The 23,617-nt window shown below is 40.6% G+C and overlaps 1 protein-coding gene across 1 annotated transcript in view; it reads left to right on the forward strand.

Annotated features, from left to right (window-relative positions):
- LOC142656626 (multidrug resistance-associated protein 1-like) overlaps nucleotides 1-23,253 on the forward strand; it is a 102,359-nt gene extending 79,106 nt beyond the window's left edge. Inside the window, exons 23-32 of the mRNA XM_075831550.1 lie at nucleotides 1,792-2,102; nucleotides 3,408-3,607; nucleotides 6,105-6,231; nucleotides 7,642-7,743; nucleotides 10,219-10,365; nucleotides 13,221-13,379; nucleotides 13,535-13,701; nucleotides 13,764-13,839; nucleotides 15,070-15,188; nucleotides 18,371-23,253. Of these exons, the coding sequence (XP_075687665.1) occupies nucleotides 1,792-2,102; nucleotides 3,408-3,607; nucleotides 6,105-6,231; nucleotides 7,642-7,743; nucleotides 10,219-10,365; nucleotides 13,221-13,379; nucleotides 13,535-13,701; nucleotides 13,764-13,839; nucleotides 15,070-15,188; nucleotides 18,371-18,479 (1,517 nt within the window). The 3' untranslated portion in view covers nucleotides 18,480-23,253. The remainder of the gene's footprint in view (nucleotides 1-1,791; nucleotides 2,103-3,407; nucleotides 3,608-6,104; nucleotides 6,232-7,641; nucleotides 7,744-10,218; nucleotides 10,366-13,220; nucleotides 13,380-13,534; nucleotides 13,702-13,763; nucleotides 13,840-15,069; nucleotides 15,189-18,370) is intronic.
- Nucleotides 23,254-23,617: the final 364 nt, after the last annotated feature.

The raw sequence follows: 23,617 nt of genomic DNA on the forward strand, positions 1-23,617 counted from the left end.
TAAATCCATTAAAATCCTGTATCTTTTGGTATTTATACAGTTAACTCAAATCTCGTCCCATGTCATATTCTCAGGGGTCTAGGATGTTTACTTATGGGTAGTTGTTTGGAGACGTTATCTGTCTCTGTTCTATCCTATGGGTGCCAATACACATTAGATGAAAGTCTGTCGACCCCACCGATTTCGTCGGAACCGGCCAACGAATGTGTATAACTTTAAGGAAGAGTAAAAAAGGACCAAAGGCGCCTGATGAAGACGCCGATCCGGCGTTGAAACGCGTAGCCTCTTCTTTGTATGAATAAATACTTTTACTTCATGTTTGCCTAAAGCCTTGTGACACTAATTACTATAGCAGCGCCTTTGGTCCCTTTTTACTCTTCCTTAACCCCTTAATGACCGCCGATACGTCTTTTTACGGCGGTCATTAGTGGGCTTTATTCTAGAGCGCCGCTATTCTACGTCGCTGCTGTAGAATAAAGTAAACAGAGCAGGGAGCCGTGAAATCTCCCTGCTCTCAGCTGCCAGAGGCAGCTGAGGGCTGGGGGCGTCCCTGCTCTGCCGGGTGAGATCGATATTAGTATTGATCTCACCCGTTTCACCCTTCAGATAGCGAGCACCGCATCTGAATGGTTTTGGAGAGAGGGAGGGAGCTCCCTCTCATCTCACTGACACCCGGCGATAAAATCGCTGAGCGTCTGTGTCTTCTATGGCAGCCGGGGGTCTAATAAAGACCCCCAGGTCTGCCTGGAGCGAATGCCTGCTAGATCATGCCGCAGGCATGACCTAGCAGATGCCTTTCCGTTTTAAACGGACAGGCAGTAATACACTGCAATACAAAAGTATTGCAGTGTATTACAATAGCGATCGGAGGATAGGGAAGTCCCCTAGTGGGACTAGTAAAAAAAGTTTAATAAAGTTAATTTAAAAAAAAAGTGAAAAAAAAAAAATGAAAAACCCAGCTTTTCCCCTTACAAAATGCTTTACTATTAAAAAAAACTACAATAAAGCAAAAAAGTTACACATATTTGGTATCGCCGCGTCCGTAACGACTCCGACTATAAAGCTGTTACATTATTTAACCCGCACTGTGAACGCCGTAAAAAATAAAATAAAAAACAATGGAAAAATTGCTGTTTTCTGTTAATCCTGACTTTAAAAAAATGTGATAAAAAGTGATCAAAAAGTCGCATCTACTCTCAAATGGTACCAATAAAAACTACAAGTCGTCCTGCAAAAAACAAGACCTTATACAGCTATGCCGACGCAAAAATAAAAAAGTTACAGCTCTTTGAATGTGACAATGTAAAAATGTAAAAAATGGCTTGGACATTAGGGCCCAGAATGCAAGCAGGGGGAAGGGGTTAAAGTTATAATTTTGACAACAAACTTTGATTTGTGTGTGTTACGAACCCGGCAGTAGCTTTCTTACTCTTGTGACACCTGCCAGTTTCTACAATCTAAGGTGAGCACTTTTTGATTATTAGTTGCTCCCTTGTTATCTCGCTTTTATTTGCACCATGTGGCGCCGTGTCTTTTTTAATCAACGAATGTGTATGGGGGAGTCCCACCCCCAACATGGATTTCAACATTTTCATACTTTGTGCTCGCAGTTGAAAATCTTGCCAGACCGAGGTGCCTGGCAGTGGCTTATTCCCCTTTACCCATTAAAAACACACGCAAGCTCGGCTGATCCTGCATGTGAATGGCGGAGTCATGGCGAATAGCTGTCCGGTTGTTGTTGATTTATTATTAACTAATTTCATAATTTTATTGTTTTTTTTTCTCACACAGCTTTAGGTATTTTTATAGCATCTGCCACTATTATTATTGGAGGAGTGTCTGTGTCTTGCCATCTCCACTCAACACTTCTGTACAGTATCCTGAGGAGCCCGCTGAGCTTTTTTGAACGAACCCCCAGTGGAAATCTGACTAACCGTTTTGCTAAGGAGATGGACACTATAGACAATATCATCCCTCAGATGTTAATGATGCTTATAATAATGACCCTGACTATACTGGAGATACTATTGGTCATCGCTATAGCTACACCTCTCGCTGCTGTAGCCTTTATACCCCTGGGCTTACTCTACTTCTTCTTACAAGTAAGGAACACTTGTATGGTCTGCTGGGGTGTTTTAGGTTCATTATATTACTTTGGGTTATTAAAATGGACACTAACTTTTCAAACAACTTATGCTAAACTAATAGTATACCTGATGTAAAACAACTTTGTAATTTACTTACTCTTAAAATTCAGTTTTATCCATGCAAATTCTGTGTGAACTTACTGCCACTAGGTGTCTCCCTTCCTGTAATCTACTGCCCACCCCCTTTTGTTGTCAAGCACTGGCCGACCCTGGTTACAGAGCAGAAGTGACTGGCTGCAGAAGGTGGGGGTGGTGTCTCTTCACTGTCTGCCCATAGAAGTGTATAGAGAGGAAGGGGAGCAGAGAGAGAGTCACACAGACATTCTGCATGTAAGTCTATAGAGGGGTGATTAGGGGGAGGAAGTAGGAGCAGAAAGAGACACAGACACATTGCTGGATTGATTTATGTTACGTCAGTGCTGGATTCTCAGCTATACTATTTATTACTGTTGTATAATCTCCTCCATGCTGCTGCATCTTCTATATATATATGTGATAGAGATAGGAGTGCAGGATTCTCCCCTTCTATGTGGGCAGTGTATAGAAGACATGATAGCAGTTAGGCTCCGCCCACTAGCTCAGAGACTACTAAGAATTACAGATAAAGCCTGCAGAGGGAAGAACCGCTATTTAATGCCACATACAAGTCATTTAATGGCCAGAAATGGTGTTATTCCTCATATACACACATATGACATCTTATTCTGAAAAGTTAGGTAAACTTTAAGGGTTACTTTGGGTATATTATCACGAGAGCATGTAGCTTTAGCAGACATTTATATGTAACCTAATTGTTTTTTCAGGTTCATACAGGACATTATTTTGGCGTTTTTGTGCTGCATCATTTTACTGCAGTGTTCGTGAACATGAAGTTATCATTCTCATCCACACAATGTTTTCCACTATGCTTTTGCAGTAATTTTAGAACAGTAGTATGCACTAGATGTGGCATTTCTAATTCATTGCTAAGTGACGACCACTAGCGGCAGCTGTTACAGAATCCAAATCTGCATTGCTTTCAAATGATTTATACACTATTATTAATACACTATTCATGGTCTTTGGTAAGCTGGGTGACAATGACTAAGAGAACAATTTAAGCAAGAGGACAGTTCTGGGACAGGTCTTGTATTTATTTGATTTGGTGAAGATGCTCTTAAAAAAAAAAAGTATACTTTCCAATATAATTTGGGTTTATGAATTGGTATTGCAAAAATAATCTTTGCTGAAAGCTATTTACACAGCTCGTCTTCTTTGCAGAGATTTTATGTTGCCACTTCCCGGCAGCTGAAACGTCTGGATGCCGTCAGTAAATCACCTCTGTACACTCACTTTAATGAATCGCTGCAAGGAGTAAATGTCATACGAGCCTTCAGAGAACAGGATCGTTTTATTCAAGAGAGCAATCTACGTCTGAACACCAACCAACGCTTCTATTTCTCTAGCTTTGTTGCTAACAGGTAATAAAGTATTAAAGAAGATTTTATTAGAATGGCAGGAAACTATGTTCAGACAAGGTCTTGCTCTCCCACTTACTTTTCGGAAGAATCGGTGGAAAGATAATTACATAAGGCTTATATTTTAGTTTTTACTCAGATTTATAGGAAATCATTTAATCTTGCAGTTGAAACAAACTACATTTTATAGTGAAGCCCCTTTTATGTTCTACGCATAGATTTACTGGGGGTTATTGAAAGTCCAGCACCCTAAAATCTGTGGATACGGCTTTACCTGCATTTCTTTTAAATAGTTAATAAGATAGTCACCTTGATTCAACTTGATGCTGCACTCATAGTAATACCATAGGTGATATTGTAACAAATTGTATATGTCTGCATTATAACCTGTCATTGCTTGGACAGACAACAATTGGCTACTGTTGGCTGAGTAATTGTTTGGCCCACAGCTACTAGTCCCAATTTACCCATTAACATGGACTTTCAGCTGCATGTTTTTTTTTAAACAGCAAGGGGATATAAGCAGCTGCCAGACACGTCTGGCACTGCTGGTCTCTGGAGGAAACAAGAGGTGCGTAGCTGAGCTCTTATAATGCAATGTATTGCATTCTGGGAAAGTTAATTTGAGGTTATTGTGCGTTTCAATACATTTTTATTAAAGGAATGAACAAATTACATCGTCAATTTCATTGTATAAACTCCAAGTCACGGGGACATAAAAAGTAACATGTGCAAGATCATATAATGTATATCAAATTTTTCAATACAATACCTTATCGGATAGCAAATCTATACAGATAAAACAAAGAACCCGAACCATCAACAGATGGAGAAGGAGGAAATTGGAATCTTTACAAATTACATCTACCATATCCTCCAAGTATCAAATTAGCATATCAGTGTGTTGTGAGAGATCAGAATCCTTACAGTAATTCAATATTGTGTTTGCATAACAGGATGCGGACATGAGGAAGGCTAGTCCAAGATGCCCATACTTTAAGACATTTCCTCCTAGTTCTCTTAGAGCTGGCAAAATGGAGCTAATTTTAAGCTATTATGAAGCACCTGGTGTAAAGTCTACAGTGCCCAGAGGCAAATCACCAGCCCAATACACTGAGCCAGCAGGATTTTGAAGATTTTGGCTTAGATGCCTAAAACATTTTTAATCAAGATTAAACACATTCTATACTTTACAAGTGTATATGGAAGCTCTGACAGTGCCACAACCAATTGGTATTTAGGATGTAGACCTAACTTAAAGGGGTTATCCAGGATTTTAAAATGAATGGAATATCCTTAGGATAAGCTATCAATATTAGATTGGTGGTGGTCAGACTCTTGGCACCCACACCTTTCAGCTGTTAAAAAGGAGTACTTGCACAAGCCATTACATTCACTTGAATGGGGCAACGCTGCAATACCAGGCAGGGCCGCGGGCCCTTTAAACATCTGATCAGTTGGACCTCCATCGATCTGAAATTGATGGTCTATCCTAAGGAAAGGCCATCAATTTTAAAATCCCTTATAACCCCTTTAAAGAGGTTCTCCCCTATATTTTTACAATGTGGATAACTATGGCTCAGGTCAGTTATAATTGTGTCATGAGCTGGGTACCTGAGTTTTCTGAGACAGACTGGTAGCTAGTAGGATGCTGCGTGATGATCCCATTGAAAAGATTGGGGTTGTTGAGCAGTGTATCACCATCAACAAGACTGTCAGACATGACTCAGCTGTTCAATTCAAAGCTTAAAGGGGTTGTCCAGTTTGGGGCTGTCTTTTATACTGATAACCTTATCCACAGGATAGGTCATCAGTAAATTATCAGTGGGGGGTCTGACGCCCGGACCCCCACGATCACATGTTCCAGCTTCCTCCAGGCTACGAAAACTATGCAAGGTCGGTGTTGGAAGCAGACCAGTTTATAGCGGCCATGCTGCCGTGAATAGGAGCAGAGTTGCAGTAACCCAGCGTTCTTCTTCTAACACCGACCCTGCATATCTTCCGGTGCCCAGAGGCAGCCGGAACAGCTGATCGGTGCGGGTTCCGGTTGTCGGACTCCCGCAGAACATATACTGAAGACCTATCCTGTGGATGAGTCATCAGTATAAAAAACTGCCCCAAACTGGACAACACCTTTAAAGGGAACCTGTCACTAGATTTTGTGTAGCACGAAAACCTCTTATATGTCGTTATATTTCTGGGGTTTAGCATCCTAAACATGCTCCTCTCAAGACTACGTTTTAGTTTCTTAAAAAAGAAGTTATAAATTAGCGGAGAGGAGTCCTGAGATGAGTCCAACGGCATCTTGCGCTGTTGAAGCCGAGGCCGCTGCAACTTGCTTCACTGCGCAAGCTGGTGGTTTAGTGCCCTAAAATCTAGGGACAGGTTCCTTTTAACTCGATTGGCATCAATAGATGCCTTTAATTTTCCCTTTGATTAAAATGCCTTGATGAAAACGTATTTTTACAATAACTAAACACTGAATTGTCTTGTTTGTTAGGTGGCTGAGTGTGCGCTGTGATCTCCTCAGTAATTTCATAGTCTTTACGGTTGCTGTTGTGGGTGTACTATTCAGGGAAAGCATTTCTCCTGGACTCGTTGGCCTTGCTGTAGTGAACTCGCTTCGGGTAAGTGTAATGTAGGGCACAAAATCATTTTCATGATTAGGGGCTTAGTAGATTATTGCAGCCTCTACCAAATCAGATACGGTTTATTTCAAGTAAACCATTAGCTCATTTCCTGAACCGTTAACAAGCAAAAGATCCTGTGATTTTCATGCAGCGTATGTGCGCTGCGTAAAACTCACGACATGTCCTATACTTGCCCATTTTTCGCGCATCACGCACCCATTGAAGTCAATGGGTGCGTGAAAATCGCGCACGGCACACCGAAGCACTTCCGCATGCCGCGCGTTATTCGCGCTACAGTAGTAAAATAAATGAATGAAAAAAGAAAAGCACCTCCTGCTTTTATGTTTGTAAACATAAAAACAGAGTGTCATCACGCTGCTATATACCCGAAAATCACGCAGGCACGCACCAAATACTCATGCCACACGGAACTTTCGCAAAACGCACACGCTCGTGTGAATCCGGACTAACTTGTGTTTGATCCTGGGGAATCTTTGTGCCAACCAACATGGCTGCCTTTAAACTCTCCACAGCTTTATTACCTATCTTTCTCAGTGTCCTGAACAGCATTTATCCACCTCACTTACATTGCTGTATAACTAGACAGATATGCCTTTCATAACTGTAGGACAGTTGGGGTAATCCCTATGGAAGCTGTAATGGTAGACATACTGAGGACACTTTAAGGGATGCACTTTAAAGGGTTTGTTTGCTTTAAGGGCTCATGCACACAGCCGTTGTTTTCTTTAGTGTTTGTTTTTTTTTTTGCTGATAGCATACTAAATCATTGATTTCTATCGGGCCGTGCACACATCCGTTTTTTGTTTTTTTTGCGTGTCCGTTCCACAAATTATAGAACAGGTCCTAATCTTGTCTGTATTTGCAGTCCATCTCACCCATTTTAGTGTATGGGTCCGCCCAAAAAAAGCGGACAGCAGATGGAAGCCACTAAGATCCATGTCCACAAAACAGTAATGGTCGTGTGCATGATGCCTTAGAATCCCTTTTATCTGCCTTATTAGAACAAATAAATGTAGTAGAAGGGGAAACTTGCTCCGTATTCCTCTCTAGTTGCCAAAGTGGTGAGAGGCTCGTTCATGTATTACACAGATGGCTCCTTGATTTCAATGGACCATAGGCGTAATTTTCCCTGCATCATCACTGTTATCCCCTGCCTATAACAGCTGATTGTGGTGTGGTTTCTGTAGCGAGACCCTCTGCGATCAGCACATTGTTGAGGGACTTTTGACTAAAGTCAGAGAAAACAGACAAGCCACTTAACATTTTCTTTTTATATTTTAGTACTTTTATTATATTTGTATTTTCTTTTTATCAGAGGTCAATAAAGGATTTCTTAATAATGTTCTTAGTAATGCTCACAGAGGTAAATGCTGTTTACTTTTTAAGTTGACCGGTGTTTTAAAAGAGGCAGTGCACACCGCTACAGACATGGAAACAAACTCTGTATCTGTGGAGAGAGTGAAGGAGTATTGTGATGTGGAGCCTGAGGTAAGTACCTCTATGTTAATATAATAATCTTATATTTTAAAGAGATGCATCAGGGACAAAATTGAAAATCTGCTTTTGCCCTGTGTTTTGTACAGTCTGGGAACCTGCACGCTCCTGCAAGTTATTTTCTCTGAGGGTGCTGTGCAGCCTATTGCTAAAGCCACTTGGGAAAAAATTATGAAGCCGGCCAGCAAGTGGATGCAAGAAGATTTTGGCATAACTTTCGACTAGGGGTGGAGGGAGGGGTGGTGGCTGGTTGGGCTCCTAAACTCCAGGCAAAAGCTGATTTTTAAATTTTTGCCTGGAGTTTAACATTAAAGTGTCACTATCATTACATTTTTGGAATACGCCAGTTTAAACTGCTTAAAGCAATTAAGGATTGTTATATACATCTGTCTTGAGTTTGCTCCCCATAGTGGCAGCATTGTGCTGCAGAAATGAGCAGCAGCCCAGAAGCTGGAGTTTAGTAAGCGCTCCTCTCCTGTGAGCAGCACCCCACAAGCTGGTGTTTAGTAGCCGCTCCTCTCCTGTGATCAGCCCCCTACAATCTTGTGTTTAGTAGCCGCTCCTCTCCTGTGAGCATCCCCCCACAAGCTGGTGTTTAGTAGCCGCTCCTCTCCTGTGAGCAGCCCCCCACAAGCTGGTGTTTAGTAGCTGCTCCCTCCTGTGAGCAGCCCCCCACAAGCTGGTGTTTAGTAGCCGCTCCTCTCCTGTGATCAGCCCCCCACAAGCTGGTGTTTAGTAGCTGCTCCCTCCTGTGATCAGCCCCCCACAAGCTGGTGTTTAGTAGCCGCTCCTCTCCTGTGATCAGCCCCCTACAATCTTGTGTTTAGTAGCCGCTCCTCTCCTGTGAGCATCCCCCCACAAGCTGGTGTTTAGTAGCCGCTCCTCTCCTGTGAGCAGCCCCCCACAAGCTGGTGTTTAGTAGCTGCTCCCTCCTGTGAGCAGCCCCCCACAAGCTGGTGTTTAGTAGCCGCTCCTCTCCTGTGATCAGCCCCCCACAAGCTGGTGTTTAGTAGCTGCTCCCTCCTGTGAGCAGCCCCCCACAAGCTGGTGTTTAGTAGCTGCTCCCTCCTGTGAGCAGCCCCCCACAAGCTGGTGTTTAGTAGCTGCTCCCTCCTGTGAGCAGCCCCCCACAAGCTGGTGTTTAGTAGCTGCTCCCTCCTGTGAGCAGCCCCCCACAAGCTGGTGTTTAGTAGCTGCTCCCTCCTGTGAGCAGCCCCCCACAAGCTGGTGTTTAGTAGCTGCTCCCTCCTGTGAGCAGCCCCCCACAAGCTGGTGTTTAGTAGCTGCACCCTCCTGTGATCAGCCCCCATAAGCTGGTGTTTAGTAGCCGCACCTCTCCTGTGAGCAGCCCCCCACAAGATGGTGTTTAGTAGCTGCTCCCTCCTGTGAGCAGCCCCCCACAAGCTGGTGTTTAGTAGCCGCCCCTCTCCTGTGATCAGCCCCCCACAAGATGGTGTTTAGAAGCCTCTCTTCTCCTGCGATCAGCCCCCCATAAGCTGATGTTTAGTAGCTGCTCCCTCCTGTGAGTAGCCCACCACAAGCTGGTGTTTAGTAGCCGCCCCCTCCTGTGAGCAGCCCCCCACAAGCTGATGTTTAGTAGCTGCTCCCTCCTGTGAGTAGCCCACCACAAGCTGGTGTTTAGTAGCCGCCCCCTCCTGTGATCAGCCGCCCACAAGCTGGTGTTTAGTAGCCTCTCTTCGCCTGTGATCAGCCCCCCACAGGCTGGTGTTTAGTAGCCTCTCTTCGCCTGTGATCAGCCCCCCATAAGCTGGTGTTTAGTAGCTGCTCTCTCCTGTGCGTATCTGTGTGCGAAGATCTTCTCACACATGAATTCCATCCTCAGCCCCTCATGTAGCCGGCTTACTGCAGATCACTGTGAGGCTTGTGTTCAGCTCAAAGTTACCTCGTAGTCACCACAGATGGATCATCTTTGCAAAAAAAGTCAGGGACAATGCTAACACTGAAATGTTAATGACTTATTTTTTGCATGGCACACCCAAGTAATTTATCTTTGATTTTTTTTTTTATCGGCACACCATACAAAAAAGGTTGCCTACCCCTGAGCTAGCAGAATCCAAACAGATATCAGACCAAAGGAATGAAGGAACTATTTCTCACTTGTTTGACTTTCTAAACATTCTAGAAGTTATGAATGTTTTCATGGTCACTCCTACAAATTCAAACATATGAATCCATATATTATGGGCAATTATTAAACATATAGTTGTTCTATTCTTGGGCATTAAATGGCACTGCATTACTAGTGTTTAAAGGCGTTAGCTGATTTTTTGATTCATTTATGGAAACCAGAGAACCCCTTTAACTGTCCGACATGAACTGCAATACTTATGGTTTTGAATATCGATACTAATAATGTAACAGCACAACATTTATTCCTACATGGTTTTTTTCTTGATTATTTGTGATAATATTTATTTTCATATTTAACACACTATTTGGCTTCCTTAGGCCCCGTGGACATCAGAACATGATTCAGCACTAACAGAGTGGCCACATGCTGGTAGAATAGAATTTCAGAATTACGGCTTGAGGTATAGAAAAGAATTAGAACTGGCTTTAAAGAAAGTCACAGCATCTATCCTGCCTGGAGAAAAGGTTGGTGTTAAGTTGTCTTTTTTCAGGCTATTTTAGATCATTGTCTGCTGAATTATCTGAGGGCATAAACGTATCTCGTTTGTCAATTTAAGGCTGGGTTCACACCTGTGTTTCTGTCAATTTGCTACATCAAAAGAGCAGAACAACTGAAATACCGAAAGCGCCGATTCCGTTCTACTGACTTGACTTTAATGTGTTCCGTTGGGTTTCCCGTCGGGCTGTCCATGGTTTTAGCGGAAACAATAGTGCAGCACGCAAGTTTTTTTGACCAGATTTGGGACTGAGCCCCCTAACGGAGCCTCCAACGCAGATGTAAATGAGGCCTCAGTCCTTGTAGCACCAACCTGTAATAGGAATATACAAAAAATTCTGCTCTCCTATGTCTCTGTCAGTCCTATTGGGCATTGTGTTCATTGTGAGGTAATGTCACATGGCAGCAGTAGATTTTGTCAATATGGATGAGAAGTCAAAGTGGACAGCAGGGTTTGGAAATTGTTGAAAGGTGACATTACATGACTATGGACAGAACATCACTGAGGCTTAGTTTACAAACCGCCTCAAAGGGGAACAGCAGCAAGACTGAGCGAGGGAATAGAGCAGAATTTTAATGGAAGGATACATTTTTTCTATGTACTTATTTATTACATGTTAGTTCTATTTTGGGAATTTGTCAGAATGTCAGATAACCCCTTTAAAATGCAGAATTATGACATTACTTGATGCTGCAATATTCTTTCTAGTAAGAAATAGATGTTTTTATTCTCTTTTTTTGTTTCTGTCAATTAAACAATTCATGATTATAAATATTTCTTAGCAGTTTAATTTGATCTGGCAGTGAATAATTGTAATGGCTGAAAACACATGCTGAGAAAACTGCTTATACGATGATTTTGGTTTCCCATAGAAGCTATTTTTGGAACATTTCCTGGAACAACTCCTTTAAGAAAGGTCAATAAAGGGAGTCTGTCACCAGAATGTCCATATTAAACTAGTAACATGGTATTGTAGAGGAGACTTAAAGAGGCTCTGTCACCAGATTTTGCAACCCCTATCTGTTATTGCAGCAGATAGGCGCTGCAATGTAGATTACAGTAATGTTTTTATTTTTTTAAAACGAGCATTTTTGGCCAAGTTATGACCATTTTTGTAGTTATGCAAATGAGGCTTGCAAAAGTCCAAGTGGGTGTGTTTAACAGTAAAAGTACAACTGGGCGTGTATTATGTGCGTACATCGGGGCGTTTTTAATACTTTTACTAGCTGGGCATTCTGATGAGAAGTATCACCCATTTCTCTTCAGAACGCCCAGCTTCTGGCAGTGCAGACACAGCCGTGTTCTCGAGAGATCACGCTGTGTCGTCACTCACAGGTCCTGCATCGTGTCGGACACATCGGCACCAGAGGCTACATTTGATTATGCAGCAGCATCAGCGTTTGCAGGTAAGTCGATGTAGCTACTTACCTGCAAACGCCGATGCTGCTGCAGAATCAACTGTAGCCTCTGGTGCCGGTGTCCTCGCTCGTCTGACACGATGCAGGACCTGTGAGTGACGTCACAGATCTGCACTGCCAGAAGCTGGGCGTTCTGAAGAGAAGTGGATGATACTTCTCGTCAGAACGGCCAGCTAGTAAAAGTATTAAAAACGCCCCGATGTACGCACATAATACACGCCCACTTGGACTTTTACTTTAAACACACCCACTTGGACTTTTGCAAGCCTCATTTGCATAAATACAAAAATGGTCATAACTTGGCCAAAAATGCTCGTATTTTAAAAATAAAAACGTTACTGTAATCTACATTGCAGCGCCGATCACATGCAATAGCAGATAGGGGTTGCAAAATCTGGTGACAGAGCCTCTTTAACCTGTTTCTAGAGTGTAGTTTAAATTTGTGCTTACTGCCTCCTTTGTAGAGAAATTTGTTTTATTAGGTTTATGCTAATGAGTATTTAGGTGCAACGAGGGCGTCACCGTTGCACCTAAATGCTCATTAGCATAAACCTAATAAAACAAATTTCTCTACAAAGGAGGCAGTAAGCACAAATTGAAGCTACACTCTAGAAACAGGTTAAGTCTCCTCTACAATACCCTGTTACTAGTTTAATATGGACATTCTGGGGACAGACTCCCTTTAATGTAGTTTGCAGCAAAACTGCTTGTGCTCACACTTTTATTTTTAAATGCGGTGGTGCTGCTCATAACTACATGATTTGTTTACATACCTTTACAGCTAATAATCATGTCGAATTTATAATGAAATGCCATAACCAAAAGCAAAAATAAGTACAGAAGGTTTTGTTCATACTACTGTCAAGGCTTCTGTTTATTAAAGCCACAACAGGTGTTATCCTGGCGAATTTTATTGACTTATAATGTCAAAAATACTAAAACCAAGACAAAACAGAACCAGTGCACTGACTCGTCTCCGCTGAGTCCCCTCCATTCCTTCTCACTGCAGTCTAGTCCACGGGACAGACGGAGGTAGCCAAGTACTGCACTTTGTTGTTTCCATCATCCCCATAGATATTGAATGGAGCAGCAAGGTACACACTCGACTGCCACTTATTTTAAAGTTTTCTTTAACGAGGATGAGCGGATGGCTCCAGACCCCCGTTCTAGTGATTGGTGGGGGTCCCATTGGTGGGATCCCCAGGGATCAGACATTTGTGGGAAAACCCCTTTTAGTCCTAGGGCTGCAGGGGAAATGCTAAAACTGACATGTAGGCCCCTGGCACATAACACTATTTATTGCCATATTTTCTACCTATACTTTCAATGCCCATTCTAATGTACACTTATAAATATTTCTATTGCAAGAAAAGATGTATAACAAACATTTGTATTTTATGGACAGATTGGTATCGTAGGAAGAACTGGAGCCGGTAAATCATCTCTTACCTTGGGATTGTTTCGAATTCTGGAGCCTGCAACTGGGGCAATTCGCATAGATGGAACAGACATATCAAAACTAGGCCTTCATGAATTAAGATCGAAAATAACAATTATTCCACAGGTGAGGCCAACTTCGTTTTAAATTACAATAATTTGTGTGCAGATTTAAAAAAAAAAAAAATTCTGTTCATTTTTTATTATGCAAGAAATCTTCATCTGATAGTTGGATAATACATGCTGTTCTGGACCTGGTATGTCTGTTTTTATTTTATGCAGGATCCAGTTTTATTTTTTGGATCACTGAGAATGAATCTAGATCCATTTGATAATTATTCCGATGACGACATTTGGACAGCCCTAGAATTGGCTCACTTGAAAAGTTTTGCCTCAGCCTTACCTGATGGTCTTAATCACATGTGCTCTGAAGGAGGAGAAAATCTGAGGTACTCGAATTCACAATCATATAGTAAACTGCATATGTCATATATTCTTTATCCAAATATAGGGTTCAGTCACTTTCCATATGCCCTATTATATCAGGATTACCCTTTATTAGTCAGAGTGCTGTCACTATAGAGAAAGTAAGCCTGATTCACATGTGTGTTAAAAGGATTAGTAAAATGGGTTTCCATAGAAATCTATTACTTATAGACTGTGTTCTATTGTGATGATCACATAATTTGTTCATATATTTTAGCATGTGTTCTATTCCCATGATATCACAATACTGCCTGCATTTATTGTCTGTGTCTGTGATGAAGTCATAATAATATGTGTATTTATAGGCTTGATTCTATTATGATGTCGGAATAGTTAGTGTTTTTATGTGAATTGTGTTCTATTGCGATGATGTCATAGTAGCGTATTTGTATTTAGAGGCTGCACTCTATTATATCACAATAATGTGTTTTTTTATGAATAGGTCAAGTTTTATTATAATGTCACAAAGGTGTGTTTTTTCATTTAGAAGCTGTGTTCTGTTATAATGACTCCATAGTAGTGTATGTCTGTGTATAAAGGCTGTATTCTATTGTGATGATGTCACAATAGTGTGTGTGTTGTTACAAGAGTGCGTTTTTATTTATAGGCTATGTTCTATTATAATATAACAATAATGTGTGTTATTATTTAGAAGTAGTGTTCTGTTATAATGAATCCACAGTAGTTTGTGCCTGCATTTAAAGGCTGTATTCAAGAGAACATGTTGAAGTCAGGATAGTGTGTGTTTCTATATAGAATGTATTCTATTCTGAAGTTTCAAGTGTGTGTGTGTTTTTATTTATAGGTAGTGTTTTATTATAATGATGCCACAGAAGTGTGTTTCTGTAGTTAAAAGGCTATGTTCTTGTATTTACTGTGATCTGCTGTGATTATGATGTTAAAGTGTTCTTTTTTACATTTTATTTATTAGACCGTAATTAATATGTATATGGTAAAACAGGGGACGCTAGTGGTCAGCGAACAGTTGTTTTTTCAAAAATCATCTCATGTCTATGGCCAGCTTTATAGTTGATAGACACACCTCCCAACCGTCCCGTTTTTCGCAGATGGGCCCGAAATGGGCAAGGCGTATGCAAATTTACATAAAAGTAGGTGTTCTAAGGCTTTAAAGTGACCAGCGAATGAGGATACAAATAGTGGGAGGTATAGATATATGATAAATAGATGTGCTAACATATACATTTTAATAAAATATATTAAAGATAACCATAGACTCTAGGTTACCATATAAAACTGTAAGCTCTTTCTTTACAAATGTTGGATAAGGTCAAAGCTGTATAAAAGTATATGCTATATTTTATTCTTCTTAGACTGCAGCTGTGGACCTGGAGACTGATGATCTTATACAGTCGACCATTAGAAAGGAATTTAAGGATTGTACAGTAATCACTATCGCTCACCGGCTCAATACGATCATGGACTACACGAGGTTAGTCCTAATTTTTTTTCTAACTTAAAATGTAACTTTTTCTTTAAATATTAGGGCTCGACGTTCATACATTTGTATACTTCTATGCAATATTGACACAGTGTTATTGTTGTTTGGTTTATTACTGTTGTCCTTACTGCTTTATACCAATGGATACTAGTTACTAACTTCCTGCGTTTAGTTTACAGCTTGCCATACTTTTATATGCTATTCATACCTTGTATCCTTCTATTGCTAGATTTCCATAAATTGGTTTGAAACTAAATATTAGGGCTAATGTTATATTAGGGCATTGTGAAACAATTGTTTCCTAGGCGAGTATTTCTAGAAACTCCCGCTATATCATTAGCTTGATAAAAAACAAAAAGAAGTCAAAACTTATTGAGTGCAGGCACCAGAATAACATTTGGGGTGTCTGTGGCAAAAGAGTAAACTGTATTCATATCCTAGTTAGAATTCTTTGGTGGTATTTAAGAGAAACATCAGGGGATCTCATTGCTATGGTCCCCTTGATTGATATCCTGAACAATCATGTCCTATTGCTTCTTTTCGGTGGAGAGATGGCACAGCATATGCGGTTTCCACTACAATGGAATCCGTTGTAGTTACAGAAACCTATGGACGATAGCAATTGTAGATTTGCATACCCGCACATTGTTTAAATTGACTATCGCTACTGAGAATCAATACAACTATTGGTTTAGGCAGTGGTGGGATTAAAAAACTTTAACAGCAGGTTCCCTACTCAGCTGATAAAGATATAGTTGCAGGGGGGGGGGGGGGTGTTCGGTTTTTGCAGTGTAGCTTGCCGTGCAGGGCGCAATAAAAAATGATACCTACTCTTATAATCAAAACTATTACAATATTTCAAGTACACTGTATTTTAATTGAAAATCTAAATAAATCTTTGTGTATATATCAGTAATATCCTATAAACTTTCCAAACTTGTGTGGCTCCCTGTACAGAATATTTAACTGGATTGACGCACTATGTATGTAATAACATACGCATACAAAACTGCCTAAAGTACTCACCGTTACTATATTAAACTGACACATTACGTACAGATCTATATGTGCACAATCAGTACCGTAGGCGTGCGAAGCCCATATAGTTAGGCCGTGCAAGAGTTGAGAACAGTGCAGTGTGCGCAGCAGTACTTTGGCAAATTTACCAGCCTTTTTCCACAACCACCAAATACAAATTTTCATCTACATATACAGTTTCAGATTCAAGTCTCAGTACATATATACAGCATCAGAACAAAGCTCACTGCATATATACAGCAACCAGAACAAAGTTCATTACATATATACAGCACCAGAACCAAGCTCAGTACATATATACAACACCAGAACAAAGCTCCGTACATAAATGTGGCACCAGAACCGAGCTCAGTACATAAATGCGGCACCAGAACAAAGCTCAGTACATAAATACAGCACCAGACCCAAGCTCAGCACATAAATACAGTACCAAAACCAAGCTCAATAAATTTATACAGCTTCAGAACAAAGATCAATACATATATACAGCACCAGAACAAAGATCAGTACAGAGATCGTTTTTAAAGTCAGTGTAACCCCTGCCCTATAATTTTGTATCATGAAAAAGTACAACTTCCAGTATCCCCTGAACATTGGTAAGGTTATGCTGGGAGTTGTTGTTTAATACAAAAAAACAATTGTAGGACCCATCATATTGCTGCAGATAATACAAGTGACTACAGTACTGATCAGTCAAAGGCAGACTTAACATGTACATTCGGTGACTCACATGGACATCTTTTGTGACTAAAGTAGCACTCTTAATTTATTTTCCTTAATTCGGCCTAGACCTCCATAATGACTTCCTCCAGCTACACCTTGCCTCTGAAGAGTTTTTCACCCAAAATGTATTTGGTTCCTTACTTTTGCAGCACATCTGCAAGCCCTATACTAAAACAGAATCCTCATGCTGCCACACACAGCGCCCTGAATATAATAGCGCCATAGACGTTATCCCCAAATACAATTGTGCCACACACTGTGCTCCCTGAAAATAAAAAGCCACACACGCAGTGCCCCCTAGAAAAGTGCTACTGCCACTAAAATTAAAGCGCCAAACACAGTGCCCACCGGTATAAAGTGCCGCACACATTGTGCCCCCTGTAAAAAGGTGCCACACACACTGTTCCCATTGTAAAACGAGCCATACACAATGTGCCCCCTGTAGAACGAGCCACACACACTATGGCCTTTGTAGAAAGTGCCACACACACTGAGTCCACTATAGATAGTCACACTGTGCCCCCTGTAGAAAATGCCACACCGTGTGCCCCTTGTAGAATGTGCTACACACAGTGCCCCCTGAAGATAGTGCCATATACAGTGCACCGTGTAGAACCCGCCACATACACTTTGCTCTTTGTAGAATGTGCCACATACACTCACACTTGTAGAAAGTGCCACACATGCTGTGCCACCTGTAGCAAAAGTCCCACACACTGTGCCCCCTATAGAACTTATTATGCCTCAAGTAGATAATGTCGCACACTATGTGCCCCCTGTAGAAAGTGCCACACACTGTGTCCTTTCAAATAAATAAATATAACATACTTGTCCCCATTTCCATTCTGTTATCTAGCGATGCAGGCCTAGCCTCTTGTGGCTAGGCCTGCTCCAGTGGACCGACACAGGTGGCACCATGACATCACTGCGCAGCCTGCATCTCGTACAAAGCGCCAATTGGGGGGGGCAGGGTTTCCTTGCTCCTGCCAGGGCCAGTTAGTGCTGTTCAATTATTTCCGCATCCTAAGGATACGGATAAGATTGAGTTCAGGCAAGACCGGATCAGGTTCAGTCTTCTCCCGGATTTTGCAAACTGGCTGTCATTTCTAACAACCATTTCAGGAGAAGCGGCCGGATCCCACCCCTGGGTTTAGTACATCTTTGGGTACCCCAGCAGATTTGTAATTGTCTGAGATATCTGATCAGATTGCAGGCTCCCCTCATGCACACATACTTACCTGTACTTGGATACAGCTGATGTCAATATCCCTTCTAATGTGTGCAGTTCTGTTATTATGATAAAGCAACTATGAGTTTGCATGCAGATTCAGTTGCAGAAATGCTGTTTTGACAATCAGCAATGTTCAAATTTTATTGTTAGTTTATTTTTTATTTCATTATTTTCTCTACAGGATAGTCGTTTTCGACAAAGGTGAAATTGTAGAATTTGACACTCCATCAACATTACTGGAACATAAAGGACTATTCTACTCTATGGCCAAAGATGCAAATATCATTTAACAGTTATACATATGCAAAAGCAACACTATGTCTCCTATATCCACTAGAAGGCAGCTACAATTTGTGCCTAAAAATGAAATCTGCTAAGTCTCGGTGCCTTTAGTGTTAGTGATGTAAAGGAGTTATTACAGAGAATGAAGGAAAGTGTGGAAAATGTTATATTAGGATAACACGTAAGTATATTAATACACGAAGGGTACACTCACTTTTAACAAGACTAAAAAAACAAGTGCAACAAATGTAAAAATGAAAAACTTCTGAATCCCAAATTTTATTAGTAAAATCGGCGCTCTGTGCATAGCTTCTCATAATGTCACATGCTAACTGAAACCCCTTTGAAGAATGTATTTGCATAGTTGCCTACAAACTTCATTTTCATGGGACAGTCCTGCAAACTTTAATCCTGTGATTCAGACAAAATTTTAGCAAATTTTATCCAAATGGGGTGTTTCTGCATGTTTTGGCGTGTTTCCTGGTAGAATAGGGCAGGGTATGAAAGGTATGTATATGTGAGATATATATATATATATATATATATATATATATATATCTCACAATGGCACCCATATTAATAAGTCACGGATCATAAATGCAAATATATAAAAACGCATACAGATAGGGTGTAAAATTCATGTATGGAAGTTTTATTACATAAACGATTAACGTATAAGCTACAAACATAGACAAAAGTATGTAATTTGATTTCTTCCGTCAACATTTTTTTTACGTAGACGTTAAACATTGGAATATCTTTTTTTCTTTTACCAAAAAGGAGTTCAAAACGGTAAAGAATTATGTTTGCATACGTCACACATTGACTATAATGTATACTGTTTCTTTGGAAGACAGAATGGCATGGTAAACTACGCTATTTTGTTCTACAAAAAAAAGTGTATGCCGACGCAAAGTCGGTTAAAAGTAAACTCTTATGGACTGCGTTTGACCCATTGAAGTCAATGGATATGCCGAAGAAATAGTTTGAATAACTTTTTTTAATATTCAAGCATATGCGTTGGGCAGAGAGCGTAACGTGAACAGTTCCTTATTTTTCTCCTAACGTATCTGTAAGGCTAGAGCTACACGGCATCTTTGTTGCTTCTATAGAAAAGCATAGAGTCACACAAATTGTGCAACTTCATTCTTCTGCAACTTCCTATTTCACCAACGTTGCAGCTGACTGCAACTTTGATGCTGCGCGACTTTGCACAACATTCGCATCCCATTAATTTCAATGGGAAATATGTGGCACTTTTCTGTCGTACACCGTAACACTACTTGCCTTACTATTTAAAAAAATTGGTGTAAAAAAAAAAAAAAAAGAGGTACGACAAAGTCACATGAAAGTTGCACTAAAGAGGGATATGTGACTGACGTGCGTTTGGGAATCGCAAAATCAATGATGTTGTTCAGCTCTAGCCTTACAGTCCAAATTAAAGATCCTTATTACGGTTGTAAGGGTGGCCCTATCTCCTGGAATGTGATAACTTTACATGGATGCAAAGTAACCGGGTAGAAAATATTTTTTACTTTAGGCCAGGCTTCCTTGTAGCGTAAACGCTGCGGAATTTTCACTTCGGAATTTTGAGGAAATTCCGCAGCATTTACAGTAGCCGCAAAGTGAATGAGATTTTTAAAATCTCATGCCCACGCTGCGGAAAAAAAACTGCAGCGAAGCGAAAACTTTAATAAATTCACCTGGTGCGGAATTTAAATCCGCAGCATGTCAATTTATGCTGCGTTTTCGTTGATTTACTGTTGTGAGTTTTCCCTATTGAATTCAATGGGAATGCAAAACCCGCAACAGAAAGTTAAGTGTTGCGACTTCTGCGGTGGAATCGCAGCGATTCCGCCGCAAAAATCGCAACTCAGTAAAAAAATAAAAATCATAGTTACCCAGAATGCTCTCCTTCTTCCTGCAGTCCCTCCTCCTCGGATGACGTTTCATCCCATGTTACCGCTGCAGCTAATCACAGGCTGTCTCATCACATGGCCTGCAACTTCATTTTGGGAGGCTGGACTATGCACAGAAAAGAGGGAGGGGGTAAGTATGGTCAAGTTTTTTTTTAACCCAGCACTGCATTCCGCAGTGGAAAATCCATTTGAAAAACCGCATCACAATGTGGTGCAGTTTTTCCAACAGAAGATGCTGCGGGTTCCAGGTTGGATTAGCTGCACTGTGTTTATGCAGCATATCCAACCAGTGGGAATCTGGCCTTAGTGTAAGGGTATGTTCACACAGCTTATTTTCGGGCCGAAAAATCTGAAGCAGAACGCCTCCAAACATCTGCCCATTGATTTAATTGGAAAAAACGGCGTTCCGTTCTGACGGGGCGATTTTTTAACGCGGCTGTTTTTGAAAAACGGCCGTGTAAAAAAATAGCTGCGAAAAAGAAGTGCATGTCACTTCTTGAGCCGTTTTTGTAGCCGTTTTTCATTGAGGGTATGTTCACACACACTAATTACGGACGTAATTCGAGCGTTTTTGCCCCGAATTGCGTCCGAAAAATGCGCCTCAATAGCGTTGACAAACATCTGCCCATTGAAAGCAATGGGCTGACATTTGTCTGTTCACACGAGGCGTATACTTACGCGCCGCTGTCAAATGACGGCGCGTAAATGGACGCCCGCATCAAAGAAGTGACCTGTCACTTCTTGGGGCGTAATTGGAGCCGTTATTCATTGACTCCAATGAAAAGCAGCGCCAATTACGTCCGTAATGGACGCGGCGTTCAAGCGCCTGCACATGCCGTTACGGCTGAAATTATCCCCGGATGTTTTCTCCTGAAAACATCCCCGTAATTTCAGCCGTTACGGACGCTGCCGTGTGAACATACCCTGAATCTATAGAAAAACAGCTCCAAAAATGGCCGTAAAAAACACCGCAAAAAATGCGAGTTCCTTAAAAAACGTCTAAAAATCAGGAGCTGTTTTCCCTTGAAAACAGCTCAGTTTTTTCAGCCGTATGAGTTTGCATGTGCACATACTCATAGGCACACGCTGTTTTAAATTTTCTCAACCAGGCGTTTAAGGACCATTTTCTGTGAGTGTTATTGCTCCCTCTAGCTTGGTGTTTTTAGGGAATCTATATGTGGTTCTAATTTAGGAAGTGTCTCCGTGTAGAACACACTCATCTTCAAACTTTGCAGTTTCAATTGTTTTTTCGGTATTATTATTATTTTATTTAAAAAATCAGTCTTATTATTGAAAATGTTATACTTGTTTTTTGGATCCGTTCTCAGTTGTAACCAAAAAAACAAAACAAAAACTGCTTCATAATGCGTGTGAACACCGCTAAATTCTATGACCACCTTTAGCTTTAAAACATCTCTTGATGTGAATATTGCCCACGTTTTTCATCAGAATGTTTCTTTTTCTACTCAACAAATATACAGCACATTTATTGTAAGAGTTTGACAATTCATAGGACTTGTTATTAACAATTATTGTAACATGGATGGACGCTTTAAGGGTAAGGACACACAGGGAGGATATGCTGCGTGAAAGTACACAGCGTATCTGTCCTGGAAATTGTGGTGGAGTTTTTCTGGCGGAATTACAGCTGCAGTAACACTGCTAGAAAAATAAAAAGTTCAAACCCCGTTCTCCGTTGTCATAACGACGCGTGCCTCCGTTTTGAGCCTCCTGAGAAGACACTGAAGCAGTCACATTTATTATATGAATTGTCATCACGGGTGGTCGGGCTGCACTCAAAACAGAGGATCGCATGGCTATGACAGCGCCCATTGTTAATTATCAACCTTTTTATTATTTTAAAACCCCAAAAATTGTCTTTTATATTTTTTTGCGTTCGAATCACAGCTTTTCCGCTGCAAAAATCTTAATATTTAACAGAAATAATAATTATAATAATATTTGCCTATTTGTTGCAAGTTTTAACTTACCATCGCATTCACATGCTGTGGATTAAAAAGCTGCACCGCAGTTCAATTTGTGAACGGTTCCCCGGCTGATTTTTTTCTGCAGTGGGTGGATTCGATTTGTTCAAATCTGCAGATTTTCTGCAATGAAATCCGTTGCGGAAAATCCGCAGTGTTTATGCTGTGTGTCCTTACCCTAAGGCCTTTTTCACACGAACGTGTTATACGTCCGTGTAACGGACGTCAAAACAACAGCCGTCACATGGACATATATAATTCAATGTGGCCGTTCACACGGCCGTTGTTTTAACGGTCAGTGTGAAGGGTCCATGTGACAATAAGACACGTCCTATTTTTTTAGGATTAGAAAAAAAGGATCTGCTTTTTTTTTAAAAAAAAAACAGTGCCACACCTGTCCATGGGTTGTGTCTGAAATTGCAGCTTGTCTCCATTTAGTTGAATAGGGCCCAGTTGCAATGCCAAACACAACCAATGGACAGGAGTGTCACTGTTTTCTAATACTGCACAACCCCTTTAAGTCCTAAAAAGTAACTTTATGTACTGTCTTTGCTTTGTTTTAACTGCAATTGTGTCTTTAAATTATCCGCTAAAATCTATGTACACCGCTTCAGTATGTCATTCTATTACTGCTCACAGTCTCTAAAAGCAAAATTGATGAAGTTTTTAAAATATTTATACATTTTTCCCTCCAAAGAACAATTCTGTACCATCAATATGCAATTTTGTCAGTACAAATAACACACACTCCAAGGGCAGTGTTCAACTACCTCTTAATGTCTGAGACCATGAATTTGTTAATTTATTAATATTGCAATCATTTTCTTAAAACAAATATATATACACCTATACAAATTTCTGTATTGATACATCATATTATGTGTAAATTGCTTTTCTTACATTGTCATCATTTTTTTGTGTGTGTAAAATGGGGGCGGGGGGGGGGGGGGGGGGTATTAAGCCAATGTGCCATTAAAAAGAAACTCAGAGAAAAATACCAGACTTTGTTTTACGGCAATTAAACACTATGAATGTCTTTCAATTATAGATTGTCTAGACATGTTGAACTGACTTGCAAGAATATATTTTATAGTACTTCTATATATATATATCCATGTAAAGTGTAGCGAGGGTCTTTATATCTCGGTTGTGATGTGATCACTGAAGTCAGTAAGTTGAAATCAATATGCATTTTACAAATCTATTGTAAATACTGAGAAGTCTTTCTTACAGACTTTTAGT

The sequence above is a fragment of the Rhinoderma darwinii genome, chromosome 6 (genome assembly GCF_050947455.1).
Source record: "Rhinoderma darwinii isolate aRhiDar2 chromosome 6, aRhiDar2.hap1, whole genome shotgun sequence".
Taxonomy (NCBI): domain Eukaryota; kingdom Metazoa; phylum Chordata; class Amphibia; order Anura; family Rhinodermatidae; genus Rhinoderma; species Rhinoderma darwinii.